General features: G+C 36.9%; 1 protein-coding gene across 6 annotated transcripts in view; it reads left to right on the top strand.

Moving 5' to 3' along the window:
- The window catches only part of PDE4D (phosphodiesterase 4D), a 1,258,413-nt gene that overhangs the window by 972,352 nt on the left and 263,570 nt on the right, over positions 1 to 22,491 (top strand). The window contains exon 1 of one of the 6 annotated variants that reach the window (XM_047729073.1): positions 4,605 to 5,335. The exons of the other annotated variants lie outside the window; for them this stretch is intronic. Within the exon in view, the coding sequence (XP_047585029.1) occupies positions 5,271 to 5,335 (65 nt within the window). The 5' untranslated portion in view covers positions 4,605 to 5,270. Of the gene's footprint in view, positions 1 to 4,604; positions 5,336 to 22,491 lie in introns of those variants that run through there. 6 annotated transcript variants of the gene reach the window in all.

Genomic DNA, 22,491 nt, shown 5'->3' with positions numbered 1-22,491 from the left:
CAGGACCCTGGGATCATGACCTGAGCAGATGCCCAGGTGCCCGGAGGTAATGCATTCTTATGGGACAGTGCCCTTCACCTCTGGAATCTGATGCCTTGAGTAGATAGTGGTCGGAATTGATTTGAATTCTGAGACAGTCTACTGGTGTCAAAAGAATTGCTTGTTGGTAGGGGGAAGTCCACTTCCCCTGCAGACACACATACATGTTAGAATTGGGTACAAAACCAAAAATAATTTTGATGGCCTCCTTTGTGAAGAAACTTTTTATTTTGATGTAAAGATTCATTGCAATTCCTATCAAAATCCCAACGGCATTTTTCACAAAAATAGAAAAAAAAATCTTAAAATTCATACAACCATGAAAGATCAGAAACAGCCAAAGCAATCTTGAGAAAGGATAAAGCTGGAGGCATCATACTTCTGATTTCAAACCATATTACAAAGCTCTAGTAACCTAAACAGTATGGTACTAACATAAAAAAAGATTTATAGATCAATGCAACAGAATAAGAAGTCCCGAAGTAAAGCTGTGCATCTATGGGTCAGTTAATTTCCAACAAAGGAGCCAAGAACATACAATGGGGCAAGAATGGTCTTGCCAATAAATGGTGTGGGAAAATTGCATATCCACATGAAAAAGAATGAAAGTGGATCCTCATCTTATATCACTCACAAAATTTAACCCTACATGAATTAAAGACTTAAATATGAGGCTTGAAACTGTAAGAAAGAAACTCTTAGAAAAAAAACAGGGGGGAAACTCCTTAATGTTGGTCTTGGCGATTTTTTTGGATATGACAACAAAAGAAAAATTAATATGTGTGGGACATAAAAATCATGATGATTATGATTCTAACCTAATGTTTTACAAAAGATGTAGAAAATCCAAAGGTCAGAAGCTTCAAAATAAAATACTCTGGGCTTTTCCTCAGGAATGAGGGAATTTAACTCCAAGGAGGTTCACACATATAGGAAGGTCCTTGAATCCAACTGTTTACTTAGTGAGTGTAATAAGATGAGAAACTGCTTGAATCTGCCTGAAATTCCCCTCCAGATAAGAAAAATACCACATTATTTCTCAATTATGAGAACATGATACAAGACTTCAAAGTGACTTGTTCTTAGGAATGTTAACATTCAGTATAGAATACCAGGAAACTTTAAAAACTGCAGCTCTGTGGTTACTTTTCCCAAAATGTTATTTGACATAATCTGCCATGCTGAATTTAAGTGCATTTGACAGGCTTGAATGTTCTGTTCATTCATAATGTGATTCTCCAAGATTTGCCCATGACAGATTGGAAAGTGTAGAGTATCTAACTGTAATCTGAAAATAAGAGTTGACTCAGAGAAGATTTCAAAATGGGCAGAGTATTTCAAAGTAATAAAATCTGAGAGAAGTTGCATTGCATGGTAAAATCATTCCTTAACACCTCATTTAATTGGTTCCAGTTAAAGCTTCATTATTTAGTTCTTGGCACTTGGTAAATATTGTTAGTCCCATGTCCCATGCTCACCATTAAATGGTAAGAGAAAGGGAAATCATATTTTAAGGTGCATCTAATTTACTTATATGCAATTGGTGTTTTCCACATGAGTGTTACCCATATTGCATTATGGACATTATTAGTGGTATGGGAGAGATTTTAGGTGGTATTTGGACTCTCTCTCTCTTTTTTTTTTTTTCAATTAATACTTGCGTGGCAGGGCTGGGAATAACCAACATATCAAACACATTTACCAAGTATAAGATTATCTTTTAAATCTAAATTATTTGAGTTAAAAATTGCATCAGTGAAGAAAAATATCAAGTAAGTAATGGTATAGATTGTGTGCCAATATGATAAAACTTGTGGAAATCATGTACAAATGACTGAAGCTCAGGAAACATCATATTACACAGTGGTTTAATTCAACAGAAATACAGATAGATGACTCAAAGGAACTTGTACATCTGAGGTCCATTGAAATGTTGTGGTGACAATAGTCAAATAGAAATCTAAATAACATTATATAATTGAATACACTGCGTGAAAGTTAGAAAGAATAGCAGCTTCTGGATCAAATATATATTCTCTAAACCTCTTTAGACAAGAGCCATATGGTGCCTAATGTTCAGTCATCCTAGGTTCCAACATTTTTGTTAGTTTGTATAATATATACTTGTTTACTAACAGGAATTTGGGGGCAGCGCCTTATCTGCTTCATTCTGAGAAGCATTTCAGAGGAAAACAGACACAACAATCAGATTACTAAACATTATTTTAGAAATGGACATGTGAAAAACTGACTTAGAGTAGAGAAGACACTGCAATATTGAATGAGTACTGTTAGTTTTTTAATCTGTCACTACCTTAAATATTACAATTAGAAGTAAAATAAAAATTCAAGTCTCAGTAGCCTGATGGTACTGTGCATCTTTCTTTCTCTGTGAGCAACCTTGTCACCTGTCCAAGAAGCTCTGAGTGTTCTGGTTAGTTGAGTACATCGTGAGATACCCCACTTCATCTTGTCTTCTTTGGGCACAAGGATGATATATTTGTCATCATAGGACTATTATACAGTGGTTAGGAGCTACCCAATAAGTGGGTTAGGATTTTCAGAGATAGACACTTAGAATAAATATACAGAACACTGAGCAAATATGTAAGGAAAAGCTCATGGGGCAGCACTAATCTCTGATGTGTATGTGACTTGAAGGGAATAACAGTGAGCTAAGAAATCTCACTGGGACAGAGAGCCTTCTGGGGGATGGTAAAATACAAGGCTGATTATTTCAGGAAAGCTTAACACACAACATTCAGACATTACATTCTGTGACCATTGACATTTTCTTGCTGAAATGGCAACCAGAGGCTATTTGATAGACCTTACACAGAAGAGAAGAGTGCTTCATGTAAATAATAGTAATTGCTTACTTGTACTCTGTTCTTTTATTTCCCACGTTAAAATTCTGAGGAGATAGAAGATAAATCTCCTCCTGGAAACCTCCCCCCAAATAAGTAATCTCATACACCTTCTTTTGAATTTCTAAAAATACGTGATTTGTTACCCTGCCTTCCAGTACCAGAAATTCACTAAGCATGAAACAGAACTGGGAATGTGACTCTCCCTGAGCAGTCATAGGAAAGTAATTGATTAGCATTTACCTTAAAAGGCCCGAGGGTCACTGAGAGGAGACAAAAATCACAACTGTACCTTGAAGTGTGACCAGGGGAGGAGCTGAAGATTTTGTTGCAGTAAGCAGCCCGAGCCCCTGGCGGGATGCCTTACTACATTAATTTTCCAAATCCTTTGGGTGGGTCACAATTGCACTCCAACATCCTGCCTGCAAATGCTAAATAAATACCAAGTTCACGTCAGACTAGAGAACCAACGTACTAACTAATGTCATTTAAAGAATCAGAATCCTTAAATTATTTTCAGTCAATAATTCACATCCAAAATAACTGAAGTTGGCACACACTGAAGAATATATACCTCTGTGCTAATGTTTGATGGGGAATAGCCAAGGTGGTCAAATGTTCCTTCTCCTAGGAATAATTCAAATCAGTGTAGTTTATGTTTACTATAATAGGATAGTTTTCATTTCAGCTGTAGGAGGTGGGGCAGGGATTGGTCTTCACAATAGTAAGAGATGTTAAGATGATATGGTAAGAGCTTCATTCCTTATTCAGAGTGGTTAAGACTTAACAAATGCAGAACCTTCAGTGTACAGAGATCAGTAAAATTTGCATATGATTTTCAAAAAGATATAAGGTTTATGGGGCGCCTGGGTGGCTCAGTGGGTTAAGCCTCTGCCTTCAGCTCAGGGCAAGATCTCAGGGTCCTGGGATCAAGTCCTGCATTGGGCTCTGCTCGGCAGGGAGTCTGCTTCCTCCTCTCTGTCTCTCTGCTTGCCTCTCTGCCTACTTGTGATCTCTGTCTGTCAAATAAATAAAATCTTAAAAAAAAAAAAAGAAAGAAGGTTTAGAAAACATTGTGCAAGGGAAGAGGCTTAGTACATGTAGCCACTTATCCAGTGGTAATATATTAGATTTTTCAGTTTAAACATTCCAGCGTGATCTGATGCAGCGATGCCTGCTACACTCTGTTTAATTTCCAAGAGGCAGTTTGCATATCTACAACCTAATTCGAAGCGTGACATTTCATTAAATAGGCTCAGAATAACAACTACTAAGCCCTCAAGTTCTCTTAACTACACTTCTAATGAGAAATTTTAGGGTCCGTGTGGGACTTTGAGAAAAATCACCTTTTTGTTGAAGGGGAGATAAACATGTCGTTTGCAAAGGGGTGTGTTCCTCATAAACGTGGTCAGGGAATCTTACCCTGAATAACACAGACACCTCATTTCCCAGAGGAGGAAATAGTTTTATAAGTTTGGAGAGGTCTGTCTGCTTGGCTGGTTTACAATCCTGATCCCTGGCGCTGGTCTGTCTGCCCCTTTGCTTTGTAAGTTTCAGCAATTGACGCTGCCCAGCTGGTTGCTGCTTTTTTTTTTTCTTTTTTTTTTTTTGCCTCTCTCACTTCCCTGCGATGTTTTGAACTGCCTTCCTACTGACGTCACACAGCCCTTGAGGAATTGTTTCTGCCTGGCGAGATTGAATGATAGTTCTCATTCACAAAGGTTTGGAGTCAGATTCTAAGCAGGGGACACAGTGGAAATTGCATTCGCAGGTAAAGCACAGGGCCCTGCTGAAGTGTGGAGGGCTCTGTTCTCTCGCTGACTTCTTGGCTCTCCAGAGAAGAGTGTTTTCTTGTGGTCGCCCTGAAATGGAACTTCCCTGACAGCTCTCTGGTGTTCAGTAACTTGCAGTCATTTTCTTTCCCTTTCACTCTACCTGAGTACTTTGAGTGTTGGAAACCTTTAAGAGAGATTTGCAGAAAAGACAAGATCAAGTGGCTCTTTTCACTGTGTTGGTTTTCCTTGTGACCAGATGAAGAATAGATTCAAAATTCAGTTCCTCCCTTGGCAATGCAAAACATAAAAGAAACTGTTCACTTCTGAACAGCCTGGTATGGAGTAAATTCAGCATAAAAGAGGAAAGAGCTCCTCTGTCTTAGAAGCTTCCTTATGTTCTGGACTGGGGGCCTGAGCTGGACTCTGGGACATTTGGATTTCTGCAAGGAGCCTCCCTTGGAAATGGAATGTATTTAAAATAATCTTTGTAGAAAGCCAGCTGAAATGTATTAATCAAAATACTTGAAGACATTTTTCTTTTTCCTTTGTTTTTCTTTTTTTTCTTTTTCTTTTTTCTTTTTTTCCCAAAATGAGCATTATTATGAAGCCAAGATCCCGGTCTACAAGTTCCTTAAGGACTACAGAGGCACCTTGGTAATGTGCTTTTCTCTCATGCTTCTCCCCTTCTTTCCTTTTAAGATTGATGTTATACTTGAGTCTTTAGTAATTGCTGATGAGGTTCAAGAGTTACGTGGGATGTTAAGGCTTTGTAGGAAAGCACGGTATTGGGAACACTTTCATTGTCTATTTTGTGTTCATTTTTGTCTGTTCTAAAAACAGGGATGCCCACATTTTTTTAACTCCATGAGGACTGCAGCGATTCTTTTGTTGATAATTTTTAGGAAGGAAAGAAACTTGCATATATGTTGGGAGTTTAGAAGAAAACTTGTCATTTTTCACTGTCTGATTTGGTCTTGTTTTCTCATGTTTCTTGCAGTCTTTATCATTGTGTTCAGAAGATATCTTGGATTTTAGCACAGATACAGATACGTTAGAGAAATTAATAATGTTATGTATCTTTAATCCTATGACTAACCTGAATTTAACTATGTGGCTAAGTGTATATCAGGTTGCCAATCATTCAGTCATCTCGTATGTTTTATTTTATTAATAATGTTCCCCGGTCATGTTGGTTCGGAAACTTTAGTGTTTTCAGTCTAATGAAAAATATGTGTTTAAGATTATAAAAATTATTAATTCAGCCTAAAAACAAGTGTATAGGTAAAGATACAGTAAAAATGAATTGCTTGATATTCAATACTTTATGAAACATAGCAATAAAGCAAGTGTTTAATTTCTTAAAAAGTATCTTAATTTAAATTTATTCTAATATTTTAATCTACTATTTCCCCCGATTTGATTTGATATGCTCATAAGCAAATAGCCCTTAAGGGATAGTTCCCAATAAAGTGACTTCTGTGTCTAGATTAGTTATTGACAGAATACTTTTCAGAGGTTAATCTTATTTTGTTTATCTTAGTGCTTGATTATAAAAAAAATAAGCTCAGCTCTTTGAAATGGAAATAACTATGCTTCACTTAGGGGAAATAAAAGCAATAGAGGATGGGTGGTTAGGGATAGGATAGAAGTAGGCAGGCAAAATCTGCTATGTATTATATCAGCAGTCAGACACACATGCAAATATTCATATTTGTGTAAGGAAGTCAGCCCACTTTGATGTGGTTGGGTTATCAGTTGCTGTTACTGTCCTAGTGTTTCATAGGGGCCTAGAATTAAGAACTGTCCCTTCAGTAGTATTTCTTTGTTTTAAAACTATAGATGCAGGTTTTCTCTTATGTCACTTGTGATTCCTCTTAAAAGAATATATGTAAAAAAAAAATTGTTTAAAAAAATATATGCAATAAGTTCCTCCCTGAGCTTATTTAAAGAAAGGTTCGCATCTGCAAATTAATTTGTACAGTTCTTTTATGCCAAATAATGAATGCTGGGAAATACTTATAGTCCTTTTATTAATTACCATAGCTAATGTAAATCGCTGGCCACAATAAATGAGTAATCAGAATTTATTAAATACATGCTTTTTATTCATCTGTGATTTCTGTCTTACCTATATGAAAACTAATAAATAGTATTTAATTAACCCATCCCCCTTTATGCCTAAACTTCCAGGAGACTTAATTTTAAATTGCAGTTTCAATGGGTAATGATTGGTTCATTTGAGGTGTCTAGTAACATTGACATTCTTTACTCCTCTGAGGTTGACAGTGTATTTTTTTTCCACAACTACTCTATTATTCTAAATTCTATAAGTTATTTTTCATAAATAAATATGAAGATAGTTCAAAATATGTTTTTAAAAATATTAACTTGTGAATGTGTGTATTGTTCCATTTAAGTTTAAAAATTTTGCATGGTGTTGGGGTCAGAATGGTTTTTATGTAAGAAATAAATGTCTCTTTATACTAAATAATTGCTAGATTTAACAGCACACTATGGATACCTTCCCAGTTATTAATCTTACACCTAACTTATTGGTATCATAACTGTTTAAGTACACCACTGTTGCCTTTAAATCATTTGGCCTGCGGTTGTAAGTGCTATAAATTATAGTGTTAACATTTTACTATCCCTTTTATCAATTAAAATACTATATATAGCTTTGTTTATAGTTATATATAGTGAAATTTACATAGATTGTAGATTAGGTATAGAGAGGAAATATATATGTATATAGATACATATAAATATTTACTTAACTAAAAAAAATAGCAGCATCTTTCTCTCGGTACCTCTGCACATACAGGCCCCAGAGGGCTCTGTGGGACAATGTCTTCTGCTTACCAACTTTTCTGTTGTAATTTCTAAATCACATCACCCCCCACCCTACACCTCCTTTCCTTTTCAAATGCCATGACGACTTCATGCTCTTAACACTTGACTTCCCACAGGAGAGACCTCCTGATTTGCCATTAATCCCTATTTCAGATGATTTTATTTCATTCTGGATATCTGAGTACTTTGTTCTTGGGGACCCATCTTTTGGCATTATCATCTCCATTTTGCTTTTCTAAATCTATTTTATTCCATTCATAGATTTATTTTAAATCTATTTTCTGTTCCATTGGCCTGCTTTCTCCAAAACGGGAACTACTTTCCCCTCAGACACCTCCAAGCCAAATGCTACCTTTGGAAGTTTGTTAACTGCCTTCTGCAAGAATCCAGTGTTTCAGATTAATTTTCCTTTATTTTTTCCTCTTTGTTTCTCTCCAACCAGTACCAGAAAAACAATCCATACCAGCTTGTGGTTTATAGCCCTGATTAAATCCCTGTGAGACAGTCACATTTTTAAAAGGGATTTCATACAAACTCCTAATGATAGCATATACCTTTCCTTTTAATCCATATACTTAGGAGAAAAGCCTCATAGTTAAAATTTATGAATTTTGAAAAAGTAAAATTAATCTTGAAATCAATTTGTTTCCTTGTAGTTACAGGTGTCAGATATATAGAATATTATATAGAGAGGCCTGGGTGGCTCAGTTGGTTGGGCGACTGCCTTCAGTTCCAGTCGTGGTCCTGGAGTCCCGGGAGCAAGTCCTATATTAGGCTCCCTTGGTGGGGAGTGTGCTTCTCCCGCTGACCCTCCCTCTTCTTGTGCTCTCTTTCTCTCATTCTCTCTCAAATAAATACATAAAATCTTAAAAAAATAAAAGAAATATAGAATATTATATAATAAGAATAAATACTAGGTTGTTTCTATTTATTCAGCTTGTAGTTATTGAGTACTTAGTATGCACCAGGTTTTTGTAGAATACAATTATGGTATTTATCCTTTAGCATTCCTTTAAAAATATGCATGCATGCATGAAGTTGAAAAAACTTAATATATGTATTTTTTATACTCATAAAGTTAATAAAATTAGCAAGCTCATCGATTGGGGCATTGTTTGCCTTTCTGGTTATTTCAATAACAATAGTCTGCCTTTAAATTCTATATAAGAAAGCAGTGACAGAGTTACATTTCCATAAATATTCTAATTGTTCAGGTCGTAAATTCAATTTTAATCAGCAATTAAATATTATAATAATACTATATTATCATTCACAAACCTATCCCAGAGATACTTTTCATTAATTAAGACTTACATAATTCAGTTTAAATAAAAAATGATTAACCTTCCAAATATAAATATAAAGAGAATTTTGGCTTGTAAAACTGGATTTTGTTCTTTTCTGCTATTGGGTGTCCATTATTTGGCATATACTTGCTATATTTAAGATTGTTCATTGTGTATACTGGGGAAAAAAGAGATGCTGTTGTCTAAAATGTAACAGTGGGGTTTTTTTATAAAGCAAATTTTGAAACAGATTATTGAATATGTAAAAGTTATACTTAGGATTGTAGACATACAAACAGTCTTGAAGGCTCTTCCAAAGCCTTTTGTAGTAGTTGCTTAACTGTGAGGGTAAAAATGACAGGATGTAAGGGAGAATTTCTGTTCTTGTCACTGTACTTCAATATTGTATGAGTGCTTTTATCAAGCAAGTATTATACCTTGAAGTTTAAATAGATTCAAAATAGAACTACCATGTGCAATAGTGAGCTCATCTTTTTGTGTGTAGATGTCTACACATCTGGTAAACAACAGTGTGCTCAATGTCCAAAATATGGGGAATAAGTGTTTCAATACCGAGCAGATTCAATTTTCTGAATAATGTTGCTGCTCAGGTCAATGAGTGATCAATAAATTGCTTTTTTTCCTATCACCTCTCTTCTCCTAAGGTAAAAATTCAGGCTGACTGAGAACTCTTATATTGACCTCATGATCCCAGTAAAAAGCATTGACTGGACTTATAATTGAGAATAAAAAGATGTGACAATATTGAATAGTATTTTGGAGGAAAATTACTCAAAATCACCAGTATCCCAGCCTCATCTTTTTTTTTTTTTATTTAACTTGCATATTTTAATCAGGGGTTATGAATACTGTTTCTGTGCTCTGTTTCACTTAACATAGTGACATTTTTCTACTTTTCTATGAAGCTTTGGTTTTATTGAGTGTGTTTTGTGAATGAAAACTCCAGGCAGAATTTTACATACAGTATCTTATTTTTGTCTTCATAACAACATGGAAAGAGTTGTCGATCCACATTTTGGAGAAGAGGAAATGAGCCTATATAGTGAAATAACTTGGTCAAGGCCATTCAGTTGGCAGGGAAGGCTGGAATCAGAACCCCAGTGGGCCTGCTCCAAAGACTGCTTTTTTTACGTCATCATGTTGCCTCCCTCTACTGTTTACGCAATTATCATTTTAATGACTGTATAAAAGCGTCCCTCTTGTGAATACATCTAAATGCAGTAAAATATTTCATTAGATATTGAGAAAATAAAGTGGAAGTTGTCTTTTTAGATGTATGATAGCCTATTAAGTTTAGGGCTGATGATGGGTATTGAAAACAGCTGTTTGAAAGATGCCTGCAATTATAGCCTACAGGCTAGTATATTCTCTTTTGGTAGCAAATAAGGTCATCTGTTCCCTATTACAGAGAAATAAAGAGCAAAAGTTCAATGCCTTCCAGTTTTGAATAGATCGTCTTTCTTTGTTCTCTGAAAGCTCTGTAAGGCTTCAGTTTAGAAATAAATACTGTATCTCAAACTCTGTAGTAAGTTTTTTACTGTTTTAAGTCAGCTTTGAAAAATCAGAATCTCTCTTCCTACACCTTTTATATTAGAAATGTTTATAAAGGGGAAAACAAATGGAATTTGCATACTTTCTCCATGTGCAGTATATTCTGTGACATTGCTTAGGTTGGTTCAGAGTTTTGAGCATATGATAAACTTTTCTGATCCTCTTATTCAAGCTTGTATCGCCTCTGTTGTATAAAACTTAAAGATACACAGCTTTTAAGAGAAGTGATTAAGATCCCTTGAATATCATTTAAAACCTAAGTAGGGAAGCACAGAGTAGATTTTTAGATACAGATAGTTATAATCTTCAAAGTCATAAGTTATGAAATTTCCTGAAAATGCCCTTCGTCCTTTGTCTAGCCTACTTTTAACTTGCTGGTGTCCCTGGACTAGCCACCTAGTCCCTCGATAGCCACGTTCACTCACTATAAAATAAAGAGGGTGAGCTAGATCCATGAATTTCAAATATGCTTTTCTCAATGGAACACTTTTTATAAATGAAATGGTAATACAAATAAGTGAGTATATATGGAAGATTTAAAATTATATGTATATTTGATATATAGACGTAAAGTTGTTAAAACATACATATGTATGAAATAGGTACATAAGAATACATAAACATACATATAACAAAATCACCCCCGAATTTGTACCTTTCTCCCCACATCCCAAATCCAATTCCTGCCCTTGAAATTCCCACAAAGAGCTCTAGGGTTCCCAGGAATATTGTTTGGAAGCCAATAAACTACTAAGATCCTTTTTAGTTCTACTTTCTGTAGTGTTACCCTGCTACTGGAGAATCATTTCTGTTTTCTGTACTCCAGCGTGGACTAGGATAAACTTGCTGGTAATAAAACTTTCTGGGAAGTTCAAATAACAACAGTTCACATACTTCTATCTTGGAAGACTGTAAAGTTATGGGATGATTATCATTTCTGAGAAATCACAGAAGAGTTGTGTAGTCTTGTTTCAGATGGGAAAATCATCACTGATTAAATATATACATAGCTAGCATGTCAGGAATTCACATGGTGAATGGTGATTGGGAAGGAAATGTTGAATTGGTATTGAATGCTTTGGGAGAAAGGCGTTTCTTTAGTTTGGGCATTTCATAATGGGATTCTCGACCCACTTTTTCTGTCATGTCACTGGGGAATAAAGTTCATAGGAAATGTTGCCCCATGCAACACTCTCTTCAGGGACATTGCACTCTATGGGCTCCACATTAATGGAGCTCGTTGTGTTATCTTTGCAGCTGCACTTGTTCCTATCTCTGGCTCTCCTCTTTCCTCCCTGTTGATCTGGAGCATGCCATGCTTTTGTCCCTACTGAAATTTGCCTTTTAGCAGAGGTAAAGGTTAGATCACTTGTTAGTCCCTTGGTCAGTCATTCCAATCATAGTAAATTTTATTAAATCAGAAGGAATGAGGACACGAATGGAATCATGGATATAGGAGTGGTTGGGTGTGTGTCCACCCAATTGTCATTAGCAAGATGAGAAAGGTAGATTCTAAGATGAAACTAAAAAGGAAGGATGTTAATGAGGTCTTCAAGGAGATTTTTCTTAGGAAAAGATGCCTGAGAGCGTCTTATGAGTGTTCTGAATAAAACTAATATTAGGGGTGCCTGGGTGGCTCAGTGGATTAAGCCTCTACCTTTAGGTCATGATCTCAAGGTCGAGCCCCTTGGGATTGAGCCCCTCTTCCGGCTCTCTGCTCAGCAGGGAGCCTGCTTCCCCCTCCCTCTCCGTCTGCCTCTCTGCCTACTTGTGATCTCTCTCTCTCTCTGTGTGTCAAATAAATAAATAAATCTTTAAAAAAAAACCCAACAACCTAATATTAAACATATAGAATTGTTAAAGTCTGGATGAAGATACCGAGAATGGGACCTGGGGCCTATTAACTAGATCGGTGAGGAATGTAGTCACAAAGAAATCACAATCTTAGTTAAAAGCCAACATAGGTTTTCTTAGGAGCCCTTTCAGAGATTATCCAGCTTCTTAAGAGATGAAACCAAGGCCTAAGATGTATTAGAAAATGGATAGTGGAAGTACGGTAGATTCTAGCCCCAAGCACCAAATCTCTCCAGGGATCAGGCCCTACAGAAAGGCCTGGGATATCACAGCAGCAGAAGACAGTAAGTCTGGGTAAGGTACTATTAAATGTAACCATGTGAAGATAACTAAAGGCAGGCTGTGCCAATGCCCCTCAAAATGCCTTGCTCCATGGTCAAGTTTAGCACGAAATAACTTAATAATAGGGAGAAGCCAGAACCTTCAGATGCAGTCTCTTAGTTCAGTTTCTCTTAACAGGGAAACATCAACTATATGTATTTATTATTCACCCTCAGCCTTTGAAGGGAATTGTCTCTCCTAGGAGTATTCTGTGGGATGGTTGAATATGTGAATTTGGGAAGCTAAGCTAAACCGCTCTTCAGAATAAAAGTTAGAAAAAAATATAAAGGGAACATTGTGGATAAGAGCTGAGGAAATGCGGCTAGAGAAGTTGGAAGGAAGATCAGAAAGGAAGCCAATATGGAAGAACTCCAGCCAGTCTTGCACCAGACATGTACCACGTAGCGCCCTACCCCGTTTATAATCACACTGCCACCTTCGGGGCAAAAGCTGTCAGTAATGGACTTGAATATCGAAGACATTTTATCTCCTCATATCTCAGTCTTAAAGATTTCTGCCAGAGGATGAAGGGAGTCAACTGCACATCTTATTTCTCTACTGAACATGAGGGAGAACAAGAAATTAGAAAAGTAGAAACTAGGTGGAGAATACACACACATTGGGACTGCAGCTTCAGAAACTTCCTTAGAACAAACGGCCCTGATGTTTTACAATGCACACAGGATGTTTTATTTATATCTAATTTGAATGCCCCTTGCTTAAAATTTTACCCATTTCTTCCTAGTTGTTGGTGGATAGAGGGATAGTGAAACAAACGATAAGTAGATTCTTCTGTACCACATGTGAAAACTGCTTTGTGGTCTTTTCTCGTTTCATACTGCACAATGTTCATTTTGAATTATAAAGTAGATGGCACCAGTGTGGCCTGTTAAAAAAAATGTTTTGTAAAACGTAGTTTCAATATGTAATTGTTTTCAGGCTTCACACAGAAGAGTGTTCCCATTATACTTGATTCTACTTCCTTTTTGTAATACATCTAAGATGAGAAATTCAACTCCTTTTGATTAACATGCGTGAAATATTCATATATATCTGGAATAGAGAAAATAATACCTCCTAATGAAATCCATGATTTCATTCCGTTGCAGTGGAGCACCAAATTCTCTTTGGGTCAAGGAATTTGTATGACTGATACTGTTTTAATTAGGATAAATAACTGCAAAATATGTCAACTTTAAACCTGTGGCATTCTAGCTTGTGAATGAGCGTTGCTGTAATGCTTCCTCTGATCCTAGTTTTGTGGGAGAACAGCAGGTAACAGATTAACACCTGGATCGCCAGCCAGCTAGGACAACAGCTCTGAGGCCTCCAATCATAGTCTGAGTAGTAGCTGTTATAATGACGGTCGCTACAATATATTGAGTATCCACTGTCAGACGTTGGACATGGTGCTTTACACAGTTTAGCTCATTTTGCCCTCAAAACAACCATATGAAATACGACTGAAATCACACAGCTTATAAATCACGGAGCTAAAGAAAAAATGTAGTCTAATTGTGAATGCCAACTGCTGTTGTCATCCTTGTTTTATTGGCTTCTCTCCACTTTCTGAACTGTCTTGGTGACACAGCGTTCTGCCTCGTAGTGTTCCAAAAAGTAGTCAGTTGGTGGTTGCACATACCTTTCCTTCCTGCCCTAGGTTTGTCATTTCTCCTTTTAACCTTGTGCATCTCAAGAACATCTGTGTATTTTGGCTGCCTTCTTCCTCGAGATTTGCATACAAGCCTTTAATCATGGACCATAAAATGTATCAAGAAATAGAAAATGGACTTTGACACACCTCCCTACTTTGGAAATCTAGCTAGTTCCTGATGCGTTCGGTTTATTGACTCTCCCTCAGTCAGACTATAAACTGCACTGCCTTCTTCCTCTCTGGCATTTGACCAGTCTGTAGAACCATAAACCCTTTGAAATGAAAGGGACCACAGAGAGTAACCTATAATCTGATTCTCCCCATCCCTGACCCCATTTTGGAAGCAGAAAAGTTTTGCTAGTCTTTAGCATTTCTAGTCAAATAGCGTCAAGAAAAACTGTTAGAAACAATGTCAGTGCTTATGTGGCAAAATTTATACTGGAGAAATACCTTTTTAAAAACTCAAAAATGAAGTATGAAATCAAGTAAGAGTCTTCAGGGAAGTGTGTGAGGGCAGTGCTAATATAATTTGTATGGGACTTTAATCTAATTCTAAGCTGTGTCTGTGAAGTTAACTAATACCGTGATAATTATATCATCACTTCTCAAAAACTGGATTGGAGGATTATGCATAGAGGGGAATGGAGTTTAATGTCCCAGCAGTCCCCTGAAGGAAACACAAGACGTTGTTTTGACCAAAGACCTCACCACACAACTGAGCCTCATCATTAAACTTTTTGGAACTCACATAGTTAATTAAGTAGCTAAAATTCATGTCTTGAAATTCTAACTTCGCCCCTTTCTGCTCCCCCAATATAGTGCTCACTGTAATAAAAAGAGTGGTAATTACTATTTACTGAATACTTACTATTATGTGGCAGGCACATTGCTGCACATTTGACAGGAATGATCCCATTAGGTCCTCATCTTAAATCCTGTGAGGTTTCTATTACTATTCCTCGTTTTATAAATGAGAGCACTGAGGCCTTGTGATGTAAACTGACTTACCCACAATTGCATGGCAAATAAGAGAATTTCATGGATTCAATTTATAATTGAAAAATTATAAAAGATTACTTTTAAGGATGATACTTATATTCATCTGTCAATTGTGTTACTAAACCTACTGTCCTTAGCACAGTGGCTGACTCCTATGAGCACCTAGGAAATGTTAGCTCCTATGATGCATTTGTCAAGCTTGTATGTTTGTGTGACTTTGTAAAAAATCAAGAACTCTGCATATGAAAACTGATTTAATCTGTAAGGGCTCTTTCTCCATAAAGCAGCCTTCTTGGGCATATCTCAGAACTGAGCACTTATACAAAGCTCGGTCTTGTGAATCAATCACACCAGCACTGTGATTCAAAGAAGACATCCTTCTATTCAGATGGGTTAAAGAAACAAAGTACACAGAGAAGGTGCGAGTGTAAGTAGTGGCCCACTGAAAGCTAAAACATCTCTGGTTTTGTCATTTAAAAATTGTTCAGAATCCGGGGTGCCTGGGTGGCTTAGTTGTTAAGCATCTGCCTTCGGCTCACATCATGATCCTGGGGTCCTGGAATTGAGCCCCACGTGCGGGAAGCCTGTTCTCCCTCTCCCACTCCTCCTGCTTGTGTTCCCTTTCTCGCTGTGTGTCTCTGTCAAAAAAGTAAATAAAATCTTAAAAAAAATTTTTTTTTTGGGTCAGAACCTCTAGGGAAGCAGTTCCAGCAGGGTTTTAATCTGAAAGGAAGGACTGGTGCCTGGGCATTATCCCGGGATGCATTTGTGGAGACTTTTTCATGGTAAGCTTCTTACTCGGGGCTGCCTGGTGGTTCAGTCTTACCATAGTCTCGCTGCCAGGCCTTCCCTACCTGATCTAGTCTCTTCCCTAGTCCATTCTACTGCTCTGCCCCTCCTATTCCTGGTTGTATCACTTCCAATTGTTCTCTCCACAGCCTCCTTAGCAGGCCCCAAGCTGGACAGAACTCCTATTTAATCTACCCTTTCCTCCTAGCTCAGCAAAACGGGCTTCAACCTCTTTCTCCGTTTCTGGAAAGACAACAATCAAAAAATGAGATCTGATTAGAAGATCAGTTCCAGGGGCGTGGAGTGTTACTTAAGGATAGGCTCTGAAGCAGAGAGCTAGAAATGTGGAGAATGTGGTGGCCTAGTCAGAGCTGGCAATTAGCATTCCATAGTCTCTAGTGTCTACTTATTTTTTCATGAATAGCTACCAATAAGAATGTGTAAAAGCATTACTTTGTTATAATTAACCACTGTACATTGGGTTAAAAGGTATGATTGAGGGTGGAGCAAATCACCCTGGGGGAAAAAATTGGCCCACCAAAGTTTCCCTGAGTCTCTTGCTTGGAAAAATTAGTCCCAATTGTTTATCTGCGTCTTCTTGTTAAAACTGAGTGTAATTGTATATGAATCAGTAAGTGTTTCTATGGTAATATGAAACTCAAAAGGCAAGCCTGCTTTTAGCCAACATACCTTTATTAAGATGTTATTGTAATTGGGAAAATCATTTTACATACATGGGTCTGAAATCCTACCCTTCCCTAGAAATGCACCTGAAATTTCTCCATAATTGTAAAGCATTTCTCATGTATTCTCACGTACGTGACAGAAGTATTAGTCCCCATTGTTTAAAGCCAAGATGGCTAACCTTTTTCATCTCTGTCAATTAGTAATAGCCACATGCGTAAAGTACTAGATGCTGCTTTGGGGCTTGGAGACAAAAATTGCTGCCATCAGTTGGTAAAATCTGTAATGTGGCTGCTTGCCATCTAAATGGCCCTGGTGACCTCGTAATAATGCTTTATGCGTAAACTCTGCCATTACATTTACATGCAAGTAAAGCCATTGTAGCAAAAGCAGGGTTTATATAGGCATACAAATGTGTAATTTTTAGACATTTCTGGCATGTTTTTAGTAATTTGTCACCTATAAAGAGAACGCAGTACATATGAATACCAGAAAGCATAAAAACTCTTTCTGGGTATTGTAAATTAAAAAAAAAAAAGGTGATTTTAATTATCAATGGCCTCCCCCGTCATCACCACCTACATTAAAAATTCTATTACCAGTAGTCCTGAAGCCACCTTTGTGCCCCTCTCGGCCACTGCCCACCCCCTCCTGATGTAACAACTGCCCTGGTTTCAAAGATCACACATTATTATTTTCTGCTTTTGGATTTTATGTAAAAGTAATAATACAGTATATACTATTTTGTGTCTGTTTTTTTTTCCCCTACCAAATGATGTTTGAGAGTTTATCCCATGTTGATGTGTATGTAGTTCATACATTGTTGCATACTTTGGTTTGAAATATAAATTCAGGGTGAAAATTAGATGTGCTAATTGTTATTTATTTATTTAGACAGAGAGAGCATGGGAGGGGTGGGGAGAGGAAGAGGAGAGAGAATCTCCAACAAACTCCAAGCTGAGTACAGAGCCCAATGGGGGGTGCTTAATCTCATGACCCTGGGACCATGAAATCAAAAGTCAGATGCTTAACCAACTGAGCCACCCAGGGCCCTGATGTGCTAATTGTTTCAATCATGATTGGGTATGTAAGATTATATGCACTAAAGCTGTTGTCTGTTTACAGTAATTGTTTGAATACAATTTCATGTCCAAACTCCATTGCTGAGATTTGCCCAGTGGGACATTTCTTCTGGGAAGCCTTCCTAGACCTCCACGTTCAGAATTAGAACTGCCTTCTCCGTGTGCTTCTGAAACCTGGTACATTTCCGTATGAGCGCCCTTGTGGCATGGCAGCCGGGGTCTGCCTTGCGGCCCCCCTCTCTGCTAGGACTGTGAGCATGCTGTAGGGGAAGCTGGGCTCAGCAAGGTGCCTCTGCCACCATGGGCATTCAGTATCTGCGTGTTGCATGCGGGGAGAAGAGCAGTGAGCTGTTCTGTATTACAAAAGAAATGTTACAATCTGTTCCCATTTTAATTTTGTTTTTAACAGATGCCACTCTGCTAGCCATTGTCCAGAGTGAGTTGTGAGACAGAGTTTATGCTCTGTGCAAGCAGTTGTAAAGTATCTGAGAGGATTTTTTCTGTCCCCTGGCTTTCCCCCATGGTCTACCATCTCCACTGGTAATTCCAGTCTTAGCATTTCTCTCCATTCCCTCACATGTCTTGTCTCTCACTTTAGAGTCTGCACTCTCCAGTTTTCCTGAACATTTTTCTCCTTGCCTGAGTGACTCCTCTCAGCACCGTCAAATAGTAAAGAACAGTGCAAGCAGAAAATGCTAAGATGTGTTGCCATGTTAATCACCCAGGGAACATGGCTGACTTCTACTCTGTCCGTGGAGTGGTTTTTATGGGCAGCTGAGAGACTGACTGGAAATAAATGTTACGACCACCCCACTCCCCCAGGCTCACTTCAGCTTCACTGGGAACATTTTGAAGCTCATCACAGCTGTCAACAGCTGGCAGATTTCATAGCCCAGATGCTGAGTTAAAGGGTCAAGCTTGTTCTAGAGCCCTCACAAATGGAGTTGACCACTGATCTCCAAAGTCAGGGTTAGCATTCTTACTTATACTGTGAACTTTCCCCATTATTAAATTAGCCTTTAGCTTTACCACACTTCTAGATTTAAATAATTTGGAATGTTAAGAAATTAAGGCCTAATCCTTAATGAAAGAAGAAGTGATTTGCTTTTATTGTTGTACAAAAAAATTTTCTAGCCACAGGACCATTTGATTCTATAGCTTAAAATGTACAGTCATTAAAGGAGAGTTTTATCTCTGTAGCTTTTCTATTAGTGGCAAAAGTAAAGAACCTTTTTCATTGCTTCATTTAACAATGTTTATTAACACGGTTTTGCTCCAGGCATCCTGCTGGTTGTTAGTGAGACATTGATAAAATATATAGCCCTCACCTTCATAAAATTTCCAGTCTAGTGACTTTCTAAAATATTCCTGCAGGGCAGAGGGTTTTTAGTTTTACCTACTACTGTATCTCTGGCATACTTTTCAGTTTCATTAAAAGGAAAAACATTTAGGGTTTAAAAGTGTTTCACTTGCTTTCCGAAATCCATTGGTGAACAGAACAATTTAAAAATTATTCTCACTGCTTGAAATTGTGTGTGTGGGTGCGGGGGTTAATTTTAAATAAATCTGCAATATTTGATTTTTTAGGTCAAAATATTTTCCCTGGGGTAGAGTGATATTTTCATTCTAAATAAATTATTTATTTAATCACCCCTTAACAAAGCTGTGCTAGCCAAGTTAAATATTTAAATTTATTTTATTTAAATAAACCTTAAAACCAACAAATTTCTTTTTTATTTAGATGAATTTATCCTTTAATTTTTCAAACTTAAAATATATAAACTAGGATATTTTAATGTATATATGTAGGAAGGGAACATGATAAAGGAACATCAGGAAAAATAGCTAGAAAGAAGTGAATTTTAAACAAAAAGGACTCATAAAATTAATATTTGACATAATTTAACTTACTGTCAAACATCTGTTTTTACAGATAATCTCCAGGAGACTTTTATTTTTATAGATCTTAGTTAAATGTTGTAAAATGTTTGAGGACCTTGTTTCACTACTAAGGGAAATTAATTTTCCTTTCTACAAATAACTGCTACTAGCTAGTTTGCCTGTTCTCTAAATAAACTCATTTTACTATTACCATGGTTGGGTTATAGTTATATTCCCAATTATATTCCTTTATAACATCATGCATAAGCAATGGCTTTAACTGAATTAATTTAAATAAGGCCATTTTATCCAAAAGGTATTTAATAGGAGCTTTTGAGAGAATTGTCAAAGACAGATTCCATGTCAAAACAGAAGAAAATGTCATTCATGTCCCACTGCAGTTCACTGTAAAGTATTCGCGCTTAAGGATTATGACTGCCATATACGAGAACAATGGAAAACCTGTTTGCCAACAGAATATCAAATTATTATTGGGCTTTCACAATGAGCCACATTATTACATGATTCTCAGTCCACATCTAAACTACTGGCATTTCTGTGCAGTTGTAACAGCTCTGGCACTACTGCTAGTTGGGAACTCAGTCTGCCTTCAGAACCCACCCCATTTAGTATACCCTGTCTCTTCAGTACCTATTGTGGGCAATTCCCTAAACAACTGTTATGAACTTTAGCAGTAGTCAGAAACACTATGCGATTTTGTTCATGAACTTTGTTTATAAGACTTTAGCAAATTTATAAGTGATGTCATACTTGAATTTCTCCCTTCTCTCAACTTTATACTCTTGGTCTTCACTTCTTACGTAACTAACTTTTGAAGGTTTTCTTTGTTTTTTGTTTTTTCCACTTCCGGTTTTGTGCTATTGGTGAGTCTACTTTATAAAGTGCTGGTAATTTCATGTATAATTCTTTTAAAATCCACACGTGTGTAATTTTGTAGTCAAAAATTCTTGAATTTCTGATACACAAAGAAGTTTTAGGTAATTTACTATAATAAACTAGATAATTTGTTCAAAGCATAAAACAAACACATTTGCTTCCATAATTCATAACATTTGTGTGTTAGTGAATAAACACATAAGAGATGTAGAAAGAGTACAGAATATAGACCTACACTTGCAATCTAGGGCTTCCCAAAATATTTTAAAGTTGGTGCCAGTCACTCTAGGTGTTTCGTGTTCACCCAGTTGCTTCCTAAATATTTCAGAGGTGTAACCTCCTTTGTAAGTTTCAGTTCACATAAAGAAGTTATAGCCTTCAAGGTAAGATTTAATTAAATACCAAATGAATACCTTAGTGTCTTCTCAAATATATCTGAATAAAAACTTGCTTTAAAGTCGTCCTGACTTTCTATATTCATTAGTGCTCTGATTTAGAATGTGAATCTACTTGAAGAGAAAAAAAGAAAAATATGCTCAGGACAGTCTTTTTAAAATTCTGTTCTGGCTAAGATAGAGTAGATTCAGGGAGTCAGAAGGAAAGGTAGCATCTTGGATATCAAGTCATTTGGAACTTGTGAAAATGTTTGGTGGGAAAGGGAGTTAAATCCATGAAAACTTCTATAGAGTTTGGTCTCAGTCCTAGCCATTTCTGATTTCGTTATAACATCCTGAGTAAATTAATTCCTACTGCTGGAGACAAGGAGATAGATACCCCTTGTAATGTGAGTTCTGACTAAGGTACTTATAAAACAAGGGCTGGTTCCTCAGAATAATTTTGGTGACTTCAAGGAGTTTTGGGGAAGGACTCTGAGTAGGTCTGAGTTGAATTTACTGTCAGGTGAAGGGGGAAATTCTGCTGCATAGAAAGATATTTAATCAGGAATCTTTAAGAGAAAGTGAGATCTTTTTTTTCTCAGTTATCTGAGAAAACCCGCTAACCCTTTTGCAAGCAGAAATAAAAAGCACTTAGAAAGTTTGGTGTCACATGTTTAAGTTTCCTCTCCCAGGAATAGGCCAGAAGACCATGTTCTGTATGTTATATGTAGATACTCCTTTTGTTCCATGTATAAGTTAAGGGGTAGTATTAATCTTTGATATCATTTTGGTACCAGACTTCATCTGCTTCACTGCATTCAAAATATCTCTGTCCCTTTAGGTCCTGGGAAAGCAGTGTATGAGCTCCTTGAGCTGAGCTAATGAAATTCAAAGGCAGTTTGAATTTGCTGGCATTATGTACTGAAGAGATGGGGCAGCTCCTGAAGCCAGTGGAGTTCAAAACTAGGGTCCTCCACTCACAAACTGGGTGATTTTGGATGAAGGGAGAAGCTACGCATTGGGTTCCCGTGAAGGTTCAATAGAAAAATATATGGAGAGCGCTTGCCTGGCACAAAGCCGGGCACACAGCAAACCACATAAATATTCACCAGTTTATTATTATCAGAAGGGAAAAAACACCCATTAACGTTTTCTTGTTTATGGTCTCATATGGTCTCATAACATAAAGTTGTTAGTTTTGACAGAAGTTATGCTTTGATACAAGTTACTATGCGAGGATGTAAGGATGTTAGCCCTTTCCAAAATGATATGTGATATGACCTATATATGATTTTCACATAAGATCTTTCTCAAGTGAAATGATAATGGAAATTTTGCTGAGAAAATGTCATGACAGCTATAGGTAAAACCTAGTTGTCATTTAAGTTGAAGGTTAATATGTATAAATCTTGACTTAAACTTATCATTCTATTAAATCAACTTACATGAATATGGAAGGAATTCACTTCACTTCTAGCTAAATCTAGATTGGAAACTTCTTCGAGATAGTCTTCTTAAAAATATATATTATTTTCTAAGTACTGTATTACTTAGGATTATG

Source organism: Lutra lutra, chromosome 5 (genome assembly GCF_902655055.1).
Source record: "Lutra lutra chromosome 5, mLutLut1.2, whole genome shotgun sequence".
NCBI lineage: Eukaryota > Metazoa > Chordata > Mammalia > Carnivora > Mustelidae > Lutra > Lutra lutra.
This window is presented reverse-complemented; position numbering and strand designations above follow the sequence as displayed.